At 38.2% G+C, this 21,214-nt stretch overlaps 2 protein-coding genes across 4 annotated transcripts in view; one reads left to right on the top strand and one right to left on the bottom strand.

The window, feature by feature from the left end:
- The window catches only part of DOCK1 (dedicator of cytokinesis 1), a 319,193-nt gene that overhangs the window by 99,550 nt on the left and 198,429 nt on the right, over nucleotides 1-21,214 (top strand). The window lies entirely within an intron of this gene.
- INSYN2A (inhibitory synaptic factor 2A) overlaps nucleotides 7,634-21,214 on the bottom strand; it is a 47,088-nt gene continuing 33,507 nt past the window's right edge. For both annotated transcript variants that reach the window (XM_055719979.1, XM_005439229.4), the window contains 2 exons: nucleotides 17,999-18,070; nucleotides 7,634-8,734 (listed from right to left, as the gene is read on the bottom strand). In XM_055719979.1, the coding sequence (XP_055575954.1) occupies nucleotides 8,551-8,734; nucleotides 17,999-18,070 (256 nt within the window). In that variant the 3' untranslated portion in view covers nucleotides 7,634-8,550. The remainder of the gene's footprint in view (nucleotides 8,735-17,998; nucleotides 18,071-21,214) is intronic.

Raw genomic sequence — 21,214 nt, forward strand, 5'->3', positions numbered from 1 at the left:
CAGTTGCCAGATGCAAAGTGGACGAGATTTCTCATCTGGCTGAGTAGCTGTCTTTCTGTTCTATATTCATTTGATTCAGTTTCGTTTGATATACTGATTTCTTTCTTTAAAAAGGTTTTACTTGTTATTCAGATGTATTTGAGTCCATAAGTACTTTCTTTTTTTGATCTCCCTTTCTTTTCCAATTTTATTTCTCTGTAATTGCACACAGTGACACTTGTCCTCAGCACATATGACTTATCTACTGCTGTCCTGTTTACTTGGTGTATGGTGGTCCTTGTGTCAACAAACACGCTATAATTTTAATTTTGTCTTTAGTCCATCATTCTCTAATCGTTTTTTTGCTTTTGTCTTCCACTTTTATCACTTTGATGTGCAACAGTAGTTTTTGTTGTGAGTGGTAGTGGATCACCACATCCATTGCTGGATCAAGGAGTAGTTTTAAGTAGAGATCGATCTTACAGAATATTCTAGTGCTGGGATGCAGGAACAGTGAAAGGAAGTCAAAAGGTTTATGTTGTTGTTACTTTGTGCATTATCACCGAAATGACTAATAATCTGTGGCATAGGTACCTTAATAGCTTTCTGTACAAGGGTACAAAACTTCACGACTTCGCTCAGTTGAGCAGGAGGTGTGGTCTTGTAAGACATACAGGAAACTTCTTCAGTTACAGTTTGAATGTGAATTAATTACTGTTTTGATGAACATGATTTAGATGATATTTTGAAATGTTAATTATTCCTTTTGCATTTATCAAATTATATTTGAAAACTTCTGTATATGTTTTAACTAAGTACAGTTGCATTAAAAATATCCATAGTGATCATGAATGGAGCTTGAAATCACTCGATCTGCGCACACTATAATTATGTAATGAGTATTAATAGCACCAGGTATTTTCAATGAGTACTTACTCCTATCTTAAAGTTCAGTCTGTTGCTGAAAGGATGCGCCTGTGATCAACCAGTAACAATTCATTTTTGTGGTGTCAGCAAAGTAGGAGGAGTAAAATGCAAGCGATAATTAGCAGACTTAACCTGACCCCTCTTGGATCACAATCAGGTTGAAATTATGCATTGACTTTTCTTTTGTCAATGCTCGTATAGTTTTACCTGGAACTTATAGTAAAGAATTAACCATATCGGATGAGTAGAAGGAAGGAATTGTAAAAATAAAGGATCTTACAGAGGCATATTTCAGGTAATGGTAACTTTTTTAAAAGGACATACCAGTTTGTTTCCTATATAAAGGCAGCCATATTAGACTACTAAAGCTGGCGTGTGTTTCACCTTGAATAAATACTTAGCTAGGTCATCTTCATCCAAAAACTAATGTTGCGTAATACACTTTAAATATAAAAACCTACTTTGGATCAAAAACACTAAGAAATTGGCATTTACTCCTGTAGATGTGAACTATATATATACATTAAGATTCATCAGCTGTTAGCTTTATTCTGGAAGCATTCCTCTGAGGATCCTGCTTTGAATAGCTCAAACGACTGGAAGACGTGGTTCTTCTCATCCGAAACAAGACTTCTTTTCTGTTTGCGAGCAATACAGGAACAGATTCAGAATCCCCTTATGGTGGCAATCGACCTTGTTTCATTTCACATTCTTTATAAACCTCTGTTCTAACCACTGTGGAGCTACTGTGGCATTTGGGATGCATGAACTCTGATGTTTTACCCCTATAGATCCCAGACAGTTGTTTGTAGAAATTGTTTCCATTTCTATTTTGATAATATTCTTTGTATACCTTTCTGAGTTTGAGGCTTGTGTGACTTCCAGTCATATTGGTTTTGACTGTGTGATGTCAGTGAGAGATGGTGGATTTGAGAGGCCAGAATTTTGTGATCAGTAAAGGGTTGTAAAGAATTTAAATGCTCAAGTGACAGTGTAGTTATCTTGGAACAGAGGTGGTGGAACGCTTAAATATAATGCAATTTAACGTTAGTGAACAAAGCATTCAATAGATGAGGTTGCTAGATATGCTAATGTAATGGGAACATAAGACACTGAATTGATGTTTTCAGGATGATATGCAGTTAGAGGCTGTTAAAGATATTGTAAATAATTCAAATGACTTCCTTTGTGTTGTAACTTATGGATAGGGTTCCATATGTTTGGTACTAAATGACTGTTACCGGGTCAGTTTCCTTTGGAAAAAAAAGAAATGATGAAAAATAGATGAGTTGGAGTACCTATCTGACCAAAACCCTGACCTTCAGTGTAAGGCAAGTGACCATGGTTTTAAGTTGAGAGAGGGGAGATGTAGATGAGCTGTGAGGCAGAAATTGCTCCCCGTGAGGGCGGCGAGGCGCTGGCCCAGGCTGCCCAGAGCAGCTGTGGGTGCCCCATCCCTGGCAGTGCTCAAGGCCAGGCTGGATGGGGCTGGGAGCAGCCTGGGCTGGGGGGAGGGGGCCCTGCCCGGGGCACGGGGTGGGACTGGGTGGGCTTTGAGGTCCCTTCCAACCCAAACCGTTCTGTGATGCCATGACCACCCCACAGTGATGGCAGTACCAGCACAGTAACCTGTTTAAATGTATTTGCTTCACTGTGTTACAAATGTTCCACCTTAATCCAGGAAATAAGAAAGGATTTTGGTAACTCTTACCTGATGCCTACCGTATCTTAATCTGAATATGGGAGGGTACTGGGTATAACCTTTTACAAATTTTTGGTCTGCAGTATTCTTCAAAGCTGTATTTTTCATCTGTACCAAAGTTTCTGTCTACTAAACCTTAAATTGCCAGTTAACCATGCTTAATTACAGGAGCTGCCTCTTTCTTCTGCATTTTGAACAGATTGGAAAGATTCTCCAATAGTCTCTTTTGACTTTTCACATCTGTTTTTTCAATTTTTGCTTCCTTAAATGTGTGTTTCTAGATAAAAATTATAAGCTATTTTTATCAGATACCTTCAAAAGAGAATTATCTTGAAATAAGATAGAACAGTTGTAAAAAGGAAAGGTAGACAATAAATAAATAAAACAGACTGTAAGTGATCAATTAAAATCTGATGTGACCATAATTTTGGTAGAAGTTGGCAGCAAGAATAATCTAAGTTAACATCTGTGATACTGCACACAGCTTGTGCACACAACACTTTTTCAAGTCTTCAGAACTTGTTAAAAAACCCCCCAGACCCTCAGTTTCATCAGTGTCTGTATTAACTAAGATTAAGCACAGTCTGGACGGGTATACAGGTAGTTTCAGTGAAAGCAGTGGATTTATATACTTGGAAATTAGCATGTGTTTCCAGCCTGCATTATTAAATAAGTTTTTAACATGCAGGAAAAAATAAAGTCTTGTTGCCACTTTAATACTCGTTATTTTTGGCTACATTTTGCTCTGGCAGTCTCACTGGTGATTTTTACTTGATCCATTTGCTGATTGAATGAAGGTTCTGCGTGTGTTACTGTAGCGAAGGTAAGAACTATGTGCAGCCTGTGGTCGCTGAGTTGTCTGATGCAAGGTCACGGTTTGTTGCTGCTCACAGAAATTGGCTGGTTTGCGTTGCTTTTGCAGGTACCTAGAGCTAGTCCTGCTTACGGTGCTGTAAGAAGTCACCTGTAACAAGATCACAAAAATCTTTCCTACTGGAGAATGTGTTGCCTGAAAAAAACCCCAGTCAATGGAGCATACTTCCTTGAGTCTTTTTTGAAGGATAATTTTAAACCATCTCTTGCCTCACCTAGTAACTTTTGAAGGATGTTGCATTCCACGCGAGTCAGCATATTGGCCTCCTTTGGTAAATCAGAATTGACTGGACACGATGGTAGGTCCAAAATGAATCATGACTACTCCCTACTTCCTTGCGGTCAGCAGCTTGGATGTTTTTCATTTACAAAGCCAAGAAAAACAAGCTAGTTGCTGAACTCTTTAATTTCAGAAAGGGCATCCAGATGGGGTTTTTGGATCCCTATGTGTACAATTTTTGGAAGATACTTCAGCTGGCAGATCTGTGCAACTGTATGATCATTGTCTATTAAACAGATAATCTTGGTTCCTTTATATGGTAGAACAAATCAAATTCCATTTTGATACAGAAAAATCCTCTAGCTTGTAGATATAAGAGCAAAGAATGTAGAAAGTGGCTTGCCTCCCAACAGCCTCTCTTCTTACAAACGGTAGCTCAGAAGAAGACAGAGTGATCTAAGTGAACAAAGTCAGTGTGAACACCTGCTGTGATCAGGGAAGAAAACAGGATTATAGATACTCTTGGGATGTGTGCCTAGGAAGCAGTGGACAGGAGAGGACATGATGACTTCACTGATGAGTGGAGTGTTTCCCATGTCTGGTTTTTTTCCCCCCCTCTACACTTTAAAATGAGGATGTAGTGAAACCGAAACGGAAATGCGGCAGAAGTCTATCAGAAAGTAGAGAAAGTGATCGCTGGTTCGAGATGTGAAAGCCCTTTGGGGTTAATCAGAAGGAGATTTAGAGGTGCCCCTGGGTGACAGTGCAGGAGAGTCCTGTAGAGTGAAGATGACACCTGTCAAAGGGAAAAGGAGGAGCTGGTGACAGCACTGGAGAGTGAGAAGTGTGAAGTGGAGCACAGAATATGGCACTGATGTGGGAAGTGAACACTGGAATAACTGGTCAAGGAAAGACAGTGGTGGATTCTCCATCTCTTGGCATCTTCCAGCAGGATGCCCTTCTGGACGGCAGTAAAATGCAAGCCTAAGTCTAAGTAAAATACAAGGTATTGAGGGTCATGGGAGAGAGTGTGGGGCTAAAGTTATTTAGGAGTTGAAACTAGATGTAGGTTGTGTTTCTGTGCCTCAAAATGTGTCAAGTTTAGGGTAAATGGGTTCCAAAACATTTGGCAGAAAGCCTCATATTCTTCACTGGCCTTCTACGATGGAAAAAACTATACTTTGTTTTATTGAATTGCATGTTTTCTTATCTTTCAAAAACATTTGAAATTCAGTATTGCCAACTAATTTCACAAAAACTGAAGCGCTGTTTGAATGATGGTAATGCTTTTGTTCCATCACTAATACTGAGCTGCTTTTACGTTGTGAAATGTACTATCACTGGTGCAGAGAATGGTATGGAGTACGCCCTACCAACGTTTATCGGAACAAGCTGCATTCACCTGAACAAACTGACAGCAAATTTATAGCACTCCAGTTATTTTAATAAGCCACAGTTGCATTTTATAGATGCTGAAATAATACTTAAAATTGTTTCATGCAGTCAGTTTCATTCTGTTAGACCAGAACTGTGTTGGTATATCCATTATATCTTTAGTGGCAATCAGTCAACAAACCCCAGTAGTAATATATAATGGGTGCTGTTATACAGATGCTAAAGAAATGGTATCATCGAATGGCGTACTTGATTTGAACGTCTTGATGAGAAATGAACGTACTTGATTTTGAAAAAGTGATTAACCTTTAAAACACAGAGTGAAATCAAAGGCATAGACGGTGCTTTTGCACCTTAAGCAAGAAAAAGCAAACACTTTGTACTGATGGTAGGATTTTTGAGTTTTAATTATGATTTTTTTTCAGCTTATCCTGATTTTTAAACTATTTTTACAGTGACTTTTTTCTTTAAGAAAACAAGTGATACTCACATGAATAGTGTTTCCTAATAGTTCTAAAACAAAGAATGTAACTGTTGCTTAACGAAAATTATATGGACTCAGAAAATAGCAAGTAATATAAAATCACTGCAGTATTTATTGACTAGAAAGTATTTTTAAGCATGATATGGGAGAAGTGCATATAGCAAATTAGTGTATGAAAGTGCATGGTATCATCAGTGAATTCAGCAAAGCTACGTTATGTGCCACACTGAAAATAAAGTTGCATTTTCTTTGTTATAACCTCATACCTGCATTTTATAAGATCATCTACGTTAGGGTGAAGAAAGCTTTGTCAGTCACATTTAACTAAAAGCTCTAAAGAATTAGATTTTTTCTTTCTCTCAGTGTCTATCTAACCTGAGCCTGAGTGATTCTAAATGTAATACAATATGATACATTTTACACACTTGCAAAAACATTTTATTACAAATTACATTTTATGGTACGATATAACACGATATGTAATTTTAAGCAAGACTATATGTATGTTAGCTTTTCCAGTTTTAAAAAAATGTAAAAAATTAAAAATTTGCAACTTCTTAAGAAAATAGCTTGGACATGTATAGAACACGCCATGAGAACTTTCACTTTTAGCTCTTATATGTTTCACCAGTGAATTTTCCTCTATCATTTTAAATGGTTACAGAATACTGGTCTCTTTATGAGTCAGTCACTGCACGTAAAAACAGTTCAATTTTGTGTCAGAGTCCCTGCGCACAAGAACTTTTAGAGTAGTTTTATGGGAAAAGCTACTGATTCGGTGACACTAATGATTCGTAATTGATTACCATTGAGAGATACTTGATTTAATTTCTTTAAAAAACAATCCCAAACACTTAAGCATGTTAGCATGGATGAATTCATTAATTATTAACACTACTTTAAAATAATACTGAATACTGTTGTATTTTTCTTATGTCTGTATTTGATATTTCTGTTCAGAAAAAAATATTTGTTTGGAAATATTTGGATTTCTAGAACATGTTGGGTGGGCTGCCTTGCAAACAGTTTTCTGTTCTCAATTAAAAACAATATAAAATATACGAAACACATTTTTTTTCCACACGAAGAAATCACACTTCCTTCCTGGTACACAGGATCACCCTTCTAATCCTTCAGCTTTCACAAAAGTATTTCAGGATATTGTTTGCTTGTGTACAAGAACTCGTAGCCCTCTTGAAGGTTTACTGCAAAGGTGACTTTTTTCCACTTAAGCATGCTGAGATTAATTTTGAGCTGGGTATAGACATCTTCTGCGCTTCTTGTTCCCATTTTAACTTCCTTTTCTTGCTCTTTGCTTTGGGGAAAGAAAATAACTTACTTTCCGCAAGTTTTCTTAGAGAAATGGATTTGATGCCGAGTTCAGAGGAAAAACAGTGTAAATGAAAACACTCCAAATTTTTTAGTATGTGCAAACTGTTCTGCTAATGATTACATTTCTTCCACATTTTCCACAAATTCCATAAAGAATTTGTATCTTTATGGATGCTGCAGGGTATGCAATTTCAAAAACAATTCTTAGTAAATCAGTCACAGGACACTATATGACTCAAATTATCTAAATTAACTTAAACCTTTAAGAAAAAAAAAAAAACAAAAACCCAACAAAAAAACCGAACATTCTCACTCCCTGGGCACTTCTAGCATGAATTTTTTTTCCACAGTCATTCTAGATGCAAGTTTACTGACAGCAACAAATACTTAAAGAAAAAATTGCAGTTTATAATTCACAGCAAAATTTTAAGTGTCATTAAAAAAAAAACTGGGAAAAAATTGATTCCCATCTCTAAGTGTGTTGGTTAGCAAGTACAATTAATAGGTTTAGGTAAAAATTATAGTAAGCTGGGAAACCCATCTGAGAAGCTTAGTAAATAAATAGCATATAAAATTAATGCTCCTTCCAAACAGGTTTCAAAGCGTGGCTCAAACTATAAATTTTCTGGTGCCTTCTGCAATAGTGTAGAGGTTTTCCAAAGACTGTGTTACAAAAAAATACTAAATTATGGCAAATGCTAACAATCCGCCAAGCTTTTGATTATTCTGTTTGTAGGGTGGTTTGTTTTGTTTTGTTTTTTCTGTGCCAGATTATGCCATTTAGATCTTTTGGGTACCAAAAGACTAAAAGTGAGATCCAGGACAGATGATTGTCCTGTAGCCTTGACCCTGTCAGTGTGATGTGTTCAAAGGCTTGTCCTGACTTTGGGAGGTTTCTAGCTGCTCACCAGTTGAAGATGAGCAGCAAACTTGTTCGTCTGGTGATGAGGACATAGCTAAATTCTAAATTAGAAATGATGGTGCGCTGTTGAAATGTGATAGCTTGGTTGAAGTCTACATCACATGAAGGCAAATATACACATAGTCACATCTTAGAGATTATTCATGGTCTTGGACCACATGAAAAATTGTGCTTTGTCCAGGATATATGTGCTGAAAACTGCACTCCCCGATCAACATGGATTTGTAAAACTGAAGACCATTGCAAACATAAGGCTTGCTTGTTTGTTTCTTTTTTCCTCCCCTCGTTGTTGTTTAAAGACAATAAACCAAACCCCCAAAAGGCTTTAAAACAATAGTGATATTTAGCTGTGTACAGGATGACAGCCTACAATTTAATAGGTTAGAATGTGACGCTTTCAGATCTAAAGGAGGGGGTAGGGAATAGTTTTACTTGCCATCTTTGTACAAATTTTTCAATTCAGGTTTTACATCCCACATTGGTGAACTGCAAATAAAAGTTGGCAAGGTATTATCCAACACCTTGCTTCAGGACATTAGTTTATCGGTACAAAGGCCTTTTTGGTACATACGGTGAGAACTGAATGCTGCCGGAACGGTCAGAACTACATTGGCCGGTAACACTGATCAGTCTACCAAGATCCCATTATAGATGATCAATAGAACTCCAAATATTTTTCAAAGAAGGCCTTGAACTCCACATGTCATGGGCTTGGGTTAAAGGAACCAGAGTTTCCATCTTCCATGCTTTTTTGATTCAGTTTTGGATTTTTGCTTGGGAGTGGAGGAGTAGCTCTCCTGAGAATAAGGCAAAGGTGCAACCTGAGTTTCCTCAATAGGATGAAGTTTTCTCAAAACTGGCTGTAGTTTATCTTCTTGCTGTTTAAAATCCAATTCCACACTAAAAATGGGAAGAAAAAAGCAATTAGTTACTAATTACAACGATAGAAAGATTTCAATTAAGCCAATATCTGATACCAATATACAAATCCTTAATTTATGAAATACAAAAAGAAAATAAATGTTTAAATCAGATCTCCAACATTTCTTGCACCAAAACTGAAGGGGTGGGGAGGGAGGGCAGGGGCAGGGAAGGTGGTCAAAAAAAAAAGGACATTGCAAAAGAAAAATAGGAATGCGATTGTGCAAACTTCTGCCTGCTGTTTAGGAGGGCCTTGGGGGTTGTGGTAGTGCTGTGAAGTGACTGAAAAGTAGAAATACTACTTTTTCCCTCATCTCTGTGGAGAAAATACTCTTTCAAAGGGCTCTGAGGTTTTATTTTCCTCTTAGGGTGGAGGAGAAGGGATCAAAGAGGCTAAGGGAAGTTTGGGATATTTTTGTGCTTTGGATTTGTGAAGAGCTGGTCTGCCCACAGGGCCTTCCAGGCACGGCCTGGAAAGGGGGCTGGAAAGGTGGAAGGGCTGGTCTGGCACCTGGCTGTGCCTGCTTTGGGGTTCAGTTACTTTCTGCATTTGGCTGTGTCTAGGTTGGTGCTAGTTTAACCATTAAATACATTCTGAGCAAAAGTGTCAGCATTCCAGTGATAAACTTTTTTATAGCGGAGGAGAGAAATAACAGTAGGTAAGACTTCAGGTATACAGAGTATTTTCCCCATCTCCAAGTTGACGAGCAGTAAAAAGACATCCAAAATTGAAGAAGATTAATTTTTAAAGTTTCAGGTATATGCTAGAACTATACCTGCGAATGTTGAATTTGCAGGAGATGGCTGTGTTGGGTATCTTTTTCCTGCAGAAGCTCACTACAAGCCTACTGTTTAATATCCATCCTTGTTAATGAAAGAACAATGCTGTCTTCAACTTGATAACACACTCCTGTTTGCAGTTTAGCTAGCAAAAAGCAGTTGCTTAGATGAGTGCGGCAGTAATTTTGTGGCAAGATCGGGATATCAGTTGATTGTCAATGCCCCACCACATAAATGCTTTCAGTAATACAGTGAGAGAGTCTCAGCATCAAGTAGATTCTTTTCCAAGAGCTCTCTAAATCTCATTTACAGTGGCATGCAAATCTGTGCAGAATTGGGCATATGTTACAGTTGGTTTGTTTCTCAGTATAAATTTTGGGAGTATAAAAAAAAAAAAAAGGCGCTTCAGCTCTGGCATTGGCAGAGTTCATTTTTCCTTCTTTCAAAATGTTATTCTTGCAGGGGAGCTCTCGTAAGAGCTACTTGAAACTGATGCAAAAGATAAATTGTTTTAAACCCCCCTGCTGAACAGAGGTGACTTTTTTCATAATCAATTTCTATTAAAGGTAGACCTCAAGAGAAGAAACATCTTAGTCCCTATGACAAAACCCACGTTGTGATCATTTTCTACTGCATAAAACCATTTGCAGCACAGTTCAGACTGTCTTTTAGCTATTTATATCAAAATGAAATACTTTACTTCTGAAGAGTAGAGAGGATGAATGAAAACATTCATGTTACTTCATCATTTATAACTAAATTTTGCAGAATAATTGATTGTTGTCTATCTAGATCAATTTAGCTTTGTAGGTTTTGTTTAATATCACCACTCCTTTCGGCAAATGATTCATTTTTCTTGAAAACTTAGGTTTTAGCGTATAAAGACAAAAGCCTTCTTATTCTGCAATTTTTCACATCTTTCTAAATTAACTGTAGCTGACATTATTTTTTGGTTTTATTGTTACATCAAACGTGAAATAATATTAAATCCAGCAAGTGTTCCATATTTATATGACTTCTTTATATTTTTGTTCTAGAGCTGCAGATCTTTTCGTTTTTTGCATTCGTGAACTTGATTCTGTCACCTGTCACAGCTCTGACAATTTTGTTTTGCTTAGTGCTATTTTTGTATCCGAAGCATCTATAGGTTTCCTCTCAAAATGACCTTTTCTTGAAATATTCTCTGCCATGTGGCGCTCTCTACTTTCAAACTTCATCTGTTTCTGTCTCTTCTTTAAGCCTCCCTGTGACAACTCTATAAGCTTAATTAATGAGGGTGATATGTTCTTCTAGCATTACCCATGACGGAGAATATAATTATTGGCTTCAGAAACATTTTTCCTTAGATGAAATAATATTTTTCAACAGACTTGACAATTGTGAATAAGGCCTACAAAACAAGAGACAAATCTAAATGCTGTATAATGCTAGGATCACAATCAGTTGCCTGACAGATCCGATTAGGACGTATTAAAGGTTCACTTACCGACGATGCTGCCATGTTTGGAACGTTGGGCTGGAGTTTCTCCATGTTGAGTCCCTATCACAAATGTATTACTATGCATGAAACTCCAGTGCAGATAGGCAGGCAGGCTGGTTTTGTGAACAACTATAAGCAGGAAAATTTTGTCTGTGATAAATATGCTGGTTTTCTGTGTTTTCTCCCCAAAACGGCCGTATACTTGCAAGGTTTACGACAGAAGCTTTATGTTTTAGGGCAGCTGTCTGTGTATCAGTGTTTGCATAGATGTCGTTCCCATGAAAATTTCGCCAAATAAAATCAAAGAAGAGACCTTTGAGAATCCTATTTTGATATGCACATTAAACACAGGCGACAACTTTGTAATTAACATCTCTGAAATTCCTTCACAGTGGGACGGGTATAGTCCAGGTCTGATCAAAAATGTCTTTGTAATTGCAGTTCTAAGTTGAATTAATCGGTGCTTGACTAAGCCTCAGAGCAGAGCACCCGGAGCCTGCTTTTTCTGCCATCTTATTTTCTGCTAGGGACTGATACCGGTGCAAAAGGAACCCAAAATGAGATGATTTTTTTTTTTTTTTCAATTTTTTTTTTCTTCCTTCCTTTCCCACTTCCCAGATCCTGGTGGTGTTCGTTGCACAGCATGGATGTGCACTAAACTGACTGAGGAACTTAGCTAAAATGTGAATCATGATCTAATTTTGTCCCTAGGAAGTACCATTGACTTGCTACGGAAGTTGGGTTTATAGCAAATGAGGCAAAGTGTTTCAAAAAGGTAGAGAGTAACAGTACTTGAAAACTATTTTTATGCACGTCTGTTAATTTTGGAATCGAAGCCAGCGGGAGCCTCTCGGGGTTCCTCTGTTTCACTTTGGGCTTGGTGTCGCTTGGCTTTTTGTGTTTGTGAAATGGAGTCATTGTGTTTGGAAAACAATGAAGACTCGGATACTGGAATAATAAGTACCCCAGGACAAACCTGGAACAAAACCATTTTCTATACAGAATTTGAATTGTATTCAGGAAAGAAAGAGAAAATACACGGACTGGCTGCTCGTCAGTGAAGGGCTGTGCGCTTGGTGCCTGAAGCCCTATGGGAGAGGAGGGAAGACCTGCCCGACTTCCCAGCGGAGCACCCATGGTGCGGTAGCACTGATCAGCACGGGGTTCACCGAGCCTCCAGCCATTCTCGGAGGCTCTGAGGACACCTCAGAGGTGCTCTGGGGTTGGCACGCTGCACCTGTGTGTGCATGCATGCTCTCAGGAGGGGTTACAACTGTGTGTGCAGGGCCTCCTGTACGATCAGAGGAGTGGTGTAGAGCCGAGGTGGACAACTCGGACACCTCGCTGAAGGCATGCACAGAAGGTAGCCCACTTGCTCGGGCTGCTGCTTTCTGGCTAATCCCGTCTTCTTAAATCCTGGTGCTGTGGATTAGGGATTGGCGTGGTAGATCTTCTGGTTTGGGCTTCATGGGTTTTTTTAATGATTTTCAGAATACATGTTAATGAGTTTATTTTTTGCATGCTGGCAGTAGAGTGAACTTTATCTGATTTTGTTGCTGTATAAGGAATTGAAAACAGTTTGAGGAGTCATAACCATTTGGTTTTAAGCATATGTACTGTGGGAGGGTATCTAGCAGCAAGCTTAGAAATATGGATGGGTTTTCTTCTTTTCTAACACAGTCACATGTTATTAACATGAATAATTTTAAGAATGTTAGATGCTAATGACTGGATATGTTGGTTACTTGTAAGATCGCTGAATCAGAATAATTCAGGTTCAGGACCACGTTGCTGAGGGCTTTATCTAGTTGTCTCTTGAAACCTCCAAGGATGGAGCCTGCACAGGCTCTGGGGAGCCCGTCCCTCTGCTCTCTGCCTCAAGGAAAGCCTTCCTCCTTCTACTAAACCTGAGTCTTTCTCATTTCAGTCAACACCCCTTCTGTTTACCTTTTTATTACCTAGTTTGTAATGTTAAGGCCCAAATCCTGCAAGCAGCTGTAGAGTAGCTTAACTTTTTGCATTTAAGTAGGCTAAGTGAAGCAGGAATTACAGGGTATCATAGCGTCTCCTTCTGGGTCATGTTAATTGGATGACATGGCATTAGTGCATGTCATGTCATGGAAGAACAGGATCCAGATAAGCACTAATGACTTGAAAATTAGTTTAATACACTTTTAAGCAATCTGTTAAAATTCCTATTTCAACCTGAAAATCACAAATGCCTAGAATCCAAAGCATTGTCAGTGTTAGCAAGGCATAAAGATCCATTTTTACTACTGAGCATCTTACAGTCTAGAGATAACATGAGAAAGAATGTAAATTAATTAATGTGGGTAGCAAATCAAAACATGAAAATTGTCCTCATCATTTTGTTACCTGATATACTGATGCTATCGTAGGGATTGATGTCTACTTGTCTTATTTTCACTTTGTATTGCTGTACTTATTAATTTTAATAATTATCACCATATCTGACCTCTACAAGTGAACTACTTCCATGTGGGCTCTGTTCTACCTGGTTAGCTTGTGCCACCGTGATTTAAACCTGTTTGTTTTGCCACTGTTGTATTGAGAGTTACATTGCAGATTCTAATAATATATTTTCTGTTGAATCGCTGGAGTACACTGTAGAATAACTTGAATATCAAAGATGAAATTGAATACTGGAAGCCAGCATAATTCAAAATTTCAAAGGAGTAAAAAGTAGCCAAATTAACGGTTGATACAGCTTTCAGTAATTTCCCCCTCCAAAGAATTACAGTAGCGTAGTGTCGATTTGTTTGTTCTCCCTGTGCAGAAATTGGCTACTGATTTGATCTAGTAAAAAAACTATTTCCAGAAGCTAAAGTAGGCTTATAGAAAGCTATTGAATATTTCTGACCTTTTTGACTAAAGGTAGGTCTAGCATGAATTCTTCAAGATGCTCCTTCACAGAAATAATTCACGATAAAGGCCTAAGAACAATGCACAAAATACTAAACAGAAGACTCATCTTCTCATATAGATTCCTGTTCAAGGATTAAAAGTCACATGGGATGGTAATTTAAACAGGAGTGGAAAGGGCAGTGCCACTAAAAGATAATTACAGAATAAAACAGGCTGTGAAGATTTTAGTCCACGTGGGTTTGGGGTGTTTTAGAATTGGTACAGTTTCTGCATATCAATGCAATTTCTTCTTAATAGCAAGACTTTGCTAGACCTCAGTATTTAAGTTGACTATGTCCTGACAATATACCCTAATAAAACTTACTTTCTACTTTGAAAGACTTCAATGGTGCATCTATGTTAGGCTGCAAAAGATGGATGTAAATGTTTGTTTGCTTGTCTTTTCTTTGCAAATTGGTCTTTCAGTTTGTAGAAGACTATTTTGAAACTGTTTTGTGACCTTGGATGTTCAGTGGAACAGATGAACATTTGACACAGATTAACATTTCATAAAATTGTTGTTTACTACTACTTCACGTTTTTTGACTACTATTTTAAATACTGTCTAGAAATTACTACAAAGACACAATGCTGAATGCTTCCTGACTGTTTTTGCTGTTGCTATGTAGTTGGGACTTTCTACTTGGGCTTTAAAACCTATAGTGAAGTGCTGCCCAATATTTTTTTCTGCTGTGTTTGAGCCTAGAGCTCCGTCAGACGCAGCACCACCGATCCTGGCCTTATTGGGATCCTAGTGACCGCAGGCTGGGGAAGCCTTCAGGGGAATGACTCAAGACTTTCCCCCTCTAAAGGTGGTGGCTAAATGGGAATTTACTTTGGAGTGGAAGCAGTGAATCGATGTGGGATGCCACTAACGCGGTTCCTCTCCTGCAGTGGAAGGAGGAGTCAGTGACTCCTGTGTCTGGAGTTTGTGACAAATTCTTGAACATATTTCTCATCACAGAAATAATTAGAATTTTGAGGGAAATGAGGAATCAAATTTTGGTATGTTTTTCCTATTGATTTCTAAAGCAGTGTAAGTTTTTGGTACCTTATCTTTATAATAGTGTTTAATGTTCGTTCAGTTTTCTAGATATTAAAAAAAAGTAACCTAGTTTTCCTTTTTCTTTTAATACTAAGTAGTATGTAGTATTTTCAATATAAAGCCAAAATAATATAAAAGTATACTTGGAATCTTAGCAAAAATGTAGATTTCATATGCAAAATAATTATTCTCAAAACCTATTCCTAGAATCTTTACTGACAGCATCCACATTTTTGATACTAAATGGCAGCTAAACCCCTTCAAAGTACAACAGTATTCTGTGGGCTTTGTTTTTGTCACCTTGTACATGGTAGCTGTTGTGCTACAGTGTATTAACACTCTAAAAAGTTATCTTGAGGGGGAAGAATTTAATTACATTGTTTCTGCATTCTGGCTTCTCATCTGTGCTATACTTGACATTACAGGATGCAGTTGGGTAGTCAACAGGGCAACTTCATCATTCCTCTAAGATGCTGCTTTACTGCAGTTTAAAGGTTTGAAACAACTCTGTATATTGTTACTGTGTTCAAGATTGAATTGTATTTTTTAAAAAATATGGAAAATTTAAGGTTTTCTCTTTCAATTATTGATCTGTCCTGTAAGTGCATTGCTTATTATTTTTCTTGAATCTCCCCTATTTACTACTTGGGTGAAAGAGCTCAAGACTGAGGAGGTTCCAAAACAGCAGCCAGTGGAACATGTAGTAGGTCAGAGAGGATGATTCCTGGTCTGACACTGACATTTAATGACAGCTTGCAAGGTTGAGTGTTCAGAGCATCCTGGATGGTTTAACCTGAGTGTCAATTTCCATTCCTTAAAAGTGTTATATCCTCAAGAAAAATCATGTAACCCTATGTGGCATTGCCATGCAAACCCTTTGCAAGAATGCGGTGTGTATCATTGCATGTTGATTTAACACTAGTTTTAGCATCCTTACTAATGAAATGCTGCACTTCTTTCAGAGGCTTCAATACCATAGTGTTTGGCTTGTGGAGGAGCAGAAGCTCCTACAAGGCAGTCTGTCTCAGTGGTAGTTTTATCAGTGAATTCCTCTTTTACCCCTTCTGGCTACTTATCTCGTCTTAGGAATTCAGTCTTCTCATAGTTCTGCTGTTTTGCCACCATCTTCTGGTTTTAGACTTCTTGCCTGCAGCATATATTCTCCTAATCTGTCAAAATGTTGAGCTGAGTTTTGCTGAAACTTCCCCTGGAAACATTGCTTGAGGCGAATGCCCGGCATCGACAGCTTCTGTCCGAACAGCCATCTGTTCTGGGGGGACCTGCCTGCTCTGCTGTTGCGGGACAAACGCTTGAAATATGTGTTTCTGGAGTCATTCCATTTGCAGTGAGTGTAAGAGGTAAAAATTGGAAAGTTCCTGAACTTTAAATCTGTTGACTAGAAATCAAGATCTTCGAAATTTCCAAATGGATTTTTTGAGCTAATGAAACAAACCCAGTTTCTCTGATAGAAATGAGCTCTGTTGTACCTTCCCAGGCTGCCCTGAGCAAGCAGTTGCACGGGGGTGAGCTCAGAAAAAGGGAGACCCGGTAAGCGTTAGTTATTTATAGGCTTCTAAATATTGGACGAATGAATAAATTAATTGGTTCCTTCCCCTGCACAGAACAGCATCGTTCCCTCTTCTAGTTAGCTGGAAAACAGAAAAGATGGGAGTTGAAGTTTTCCATCCTTTTTTCCTTTGCTTCTAGGCAGCTAGGAGACAGTGTATAAATAGCTCCAGGACTTCTGCCTGAATCAGAGCCTGAGTAGAGAATTACGGGGTGAAGGGGGAAATCCTATGCTTTTCAGCCCTAGCCAACATTTGTACCTTCATTTTACTTTGTACCTCTCTGTGATTAATAGCCAGCTTTATACATATTCGTCTGTACTATATCTGCCTGGTTTTCTGAAATCCTTTATACTGAGATGCATTTGTTTTCATCTTTACCTACAACGCATGAAAATACTCAGTTGTTTGTTTAAGACTCTAATGGAGGAGGACAATTAACTTGTCAGTAAGAAACACATCATCAGATTCATGATGGCTTTGTGTCATGCCCGCTGCCTATCTGTTATTCCTTCACTGTAATATTGTACATGCCAAAATGGGTCTCTTGGCTGATAAAATTTTAGAGGATTTTTTTCTCTGTATTATTTTTATATATAATATATATATAATAAATATTTCTAATTAAAAAAAAATAGAGGAAGGGGAAACTCTGCTTCATAGGAAAAAGCAGCAGCATTCCTTCACCTTTTGCACCTGATCTGTTTCTAGAGAGAAAACTGCAGGTACTTCCTTCTGGAGAAGAGATTATAGCCAGTACAATCTTTAACAGAACCTTTAAGCTGTTTGTGATTATTTTTGTAATCTGTTTGACAGTAGTGAGCAAACCTGTATTCACCTTACAGAACTGTACACCACAGCACATCTGCTAATGGACCTCTGCATGCGCGGCAAGTCTTCACTTGTGTGTCGCATGAAGACTGCAAATGTCTGATTTAAAGAAGTCAGTGGTGCTGTTCATGTGGGGCAGGACAGATTTGCCATGCATGTCTTAAAACTTCTTCACTAATGTAAAAAAAAACCACATAAAACCCTGGGTGGCAATGTCATTTTACTGATAAAACTGTCTAGATCAAATCTGTATCTGGTTCTCTTTGCTATACAGTCTCTCTCAGAATTACTTCCCAAGTCCATTTGTTACTTCTATGAAAGTAAATTTGAAGTATGTTGACTTGTTGGACAGAAAATGCTACATATATATCTCTAGCAGTGTGAAAACGAGGCTCAAGCCTTGTAACACTTCACATGCCAGAGCTACAGCAGTAGCGTTGACCACTATCATTTCCTTGTCTCAAACAGGTGCCTGTTGAATTTTATTAATTCAGTGAAGTTAAATTTATGTTCTGTTTTTTAAACTGAAAATCAAGGCTAACAGTTGATCCTGCATTAACGAATAAATCATTACTTTCACTCCAGAAAAAGTGGCAATATTAGTATTTTTAACCTACCTATAGATAATACATGCACTGTTCCTGCATGTGTCGCAATTAGCCGTGTCTTGACCAGTCCGATATGAAAGCCTACAAAGACAAGAACACAAGGTCATTAAAAAGCAATTTGTTTTAACATGTTTTTGCCTTCTATGAGTCTTTTCATAGAAATTGGAATGTAAGGATTTTTTTTTTTAACTTTCATATTGAATACAAAAATCTAGCCACTAGGAAAACAGGATCAAAAATAGCACATTCAGCTTCACTGAACAATGGGAAGATGAAGTTCTTTTAGCAAATGAGTCTTTAATGACTTCAAGGAGAAAACAAAACATTATTTCCATTATACTTTTGTAAATTGAAAGGGAAAACAACAAGGAAACCAAGTTATGTGAACCTCTTTTTGCATAAAGCTGCTGTGTACCGAAGTGGTGAACCGTCACTGAACAGACACGTTTACAGCTTCCGCGGAGGTGACAGTGCTGGTGTGCTTTTTGGTTTGTTTTTTTCATGCTTTCTCAAATACGTGAGGCTTTTCCTAGTTTTCAGTAGACGTATAGAACATAATACTGAAAAGCAGCATCTATTTAGAAAGCTTGTGCCTCGGTGATGAGGGATGAGGACCTGTTGTAGGGATATTTATGTCTTAAAAGGAAGAAAATGCCATTTAAATAACATTGCCTGTACTCACCTAGCCTACAGCTATTCTTCATCACATTTTTGTTTGAAGTCTGTAACACCAGTGTCTCTTAATATACTTATATATTGTATCTGACAATTTGACAATTGTCTCCGGTCAATTTGAATTAAAAAGTTGGTTTTTTTTTCAGGTGTGCTAGTACTTTTTTGTACATAGAAATTTCATTAACATGCATACATTAAATTAAAGGACACAATTGCCTACCTATCAATATGGATGTTTTTGCATGCAAATGAGTTTAAAACGAAAATTCCTAGGTCAGTATTTATAAATTAGTAGTTACTTTTCTTTGTAAAATCACAAACTTAGAATCTTGTAAAGCCATTTTCAGTTTGTGCTAAACACAGGCTAGTATCTGCAAAGTTTCTCCTTACCTGTTTTTAAAAGAAATGGGGAAATACCTCATCTGTGGGACTTGGAAGATGCAGAAAACAGATGGGGCCAGGATTACTTTGGGGGATCTTCTTCAGTCAGATCCCCGCAGCCTGGGACCTTCCTTACCCAAACAGATCAACCAACTGACCTCAAATAATTGTGTTGGCTCTGCTTAACAAGGGCACCTCCGTACCTTCCCTGCCCTCGCTGCAGGGACAGAGCATCTTCTCTGCTTCCCTGACAACGTAACAAAAATGAAAAATCCAAAATTTCAAGGAAGTTGACTTAATTTTTATGTGACAAAATATCAAACCTACGTAACATGAAGTATTACTGGGAAATTATACACAACATTTAATATGGCTGTCCCTAAGGTGGATTATCAGCATTTCTTCAATGCTGCAGGCTATTTATAAGATAAATAAAGAGAAGGATCATCTGGTCCTGTGTCACTTTACTATTTTAAAGGTTTGAATACTGGCTTAGAAGTTTGTTACAACACTTAAAAATACCTATTTTACGTAAACATAGCTTTGAGAAAGAAATTTACTGGTGCGAACTTGAAGGCAGAGAGTGAATCTGAAGTCTGTCGGACCAAGCTTGTCTTCACAGGTGACATTTCTGCTTCCACTCTGATTACTTTGCTTATCAATCGTTCAGGGCAGTGTGATGGCAGAGTGCTCCAGGCCTGTGAATACAGCTCCTTGGCACAGCAGTAGCTCAGACAGGAGTTCAGAATAGGGGGAATCTACTTCTTTATAATAAAAAGACTTTTTTCCCTTCTGAAAGCAAAATGCAAGGTAGAGTTCCTGCTGTTCCAAGTGTTTGTTATTTGAACAGAGCTTGAGACACTATGGATCTGCAACGTGGTATCAAATAGTAAGTCAGTGGCCTCAAAAATACCTTTTATTCAGAGGAAGACACTCAAATTACCTAGATTGTGAAATGTTAACAAAGTGACAAAGCCAGATGTGCAAAAACTTCTACAAAGCAAAGCTTCTATATTATGTAGGGGGGGGGTGTGGGGCGGGAAACCAGTACTGGCTTATATTTGATTACACTTGCTTATGTGCTCTAAGAAGGATGAAGTAGTACCTGGTTTTCATTTTGCCTTTTAAAATCTTCCAGAAGTTGACATTCAAATTGTCAACACACTATTAAACCTGGTCTTGTAAAGTGGTTTTTTCCAAGCTATTGATCAAATACTAAAAACTCTTTCTGAAGACGCAACATTTAAAGTTTACAGATCGCTTGCTGAAGGCCTTTATTTACCGAGGACATAAAAGCTAGTTAATGATGGCCTTCGGAGCACAGCACAATTGTCTGGCGCCCCTGTACAGGTAAAGGTAGAAACACTGTGTTGGGTGCCAAGTTGCTGTTTGTTTTGTTTTGTTTTGTTTGTTTTTTTAATTATTATTATTTTCCAGTTGGGACATTTTCATTCATCTTTGTATGCCTGCAAATTACCATTCAAATTAGTTAATTATCTGGCTCATAGATTAACAACCTCCTCCTCTCTGCCAGTCCCTCCTGTTTCTGCACAGTGCTGCAGGGTTTATGCTGTTCACGTTTGGCCTGCCTCTCTGCTCTGCTGTTTAATAAATAATATAAGGTTTTTTTAATAAGTTTTTCAAAGTCCAGTGTTTACAAAAAGTGTATCGTAGCATACAGGTAACTCATCCTGCTAATACCTGTCCCCTCTTATCCTGGATTCTTGTAAGATGAGCTCTGTGATGAAGAGTGACAGTGACGTCTTCTTTGTAGAGTTCCTTAGAAAAACACTTGGTTGTATTTTAGGGACGTGCCTCGTGCTCTGAAGGATTTGCTGTAAACGAGAGAGGCTTCTGGTGCTGGTTGTAAGAGCAAGGTGGCCAGGTCATCTATTCACAGTGAATCTTGACAAATCCTTATTCCCCGCGCCCCCCAGTCAGGGTGTTTGAGAACCAACCATGGTTTTCACTGTGGGACTGGGAAGAGGTGAGAATTTTTTTGTTTGAAAGAAAAAGGGAAGATGAGGTGTATTCCTGTGTGTGCTGAAAACTGAGTGGGGGAGAGGAGGGATAAATCAGAGCCCCCCAGACAAATCTGCAGTGGTGGTGTATCCCAGTCAGAGCCCACTCAATCTGGCACAGAACTTAGAAGCACTGCAGCAAGAACTC

This window comes from Falco cherrug, chromosome 9, assembly GCF_023634085.1.
Source record: "Falco cherrug isolate bFalChe1 chromosome 9, bFalChe1.pri, whole genome shotgun sequence".
NCBI classification, from domain to species: domain Eukaryota; kingdom Metazoa; phylum Chordata; class Aves; order Falconiformes; family Falconidae; genus Falco; species Falco cherrug.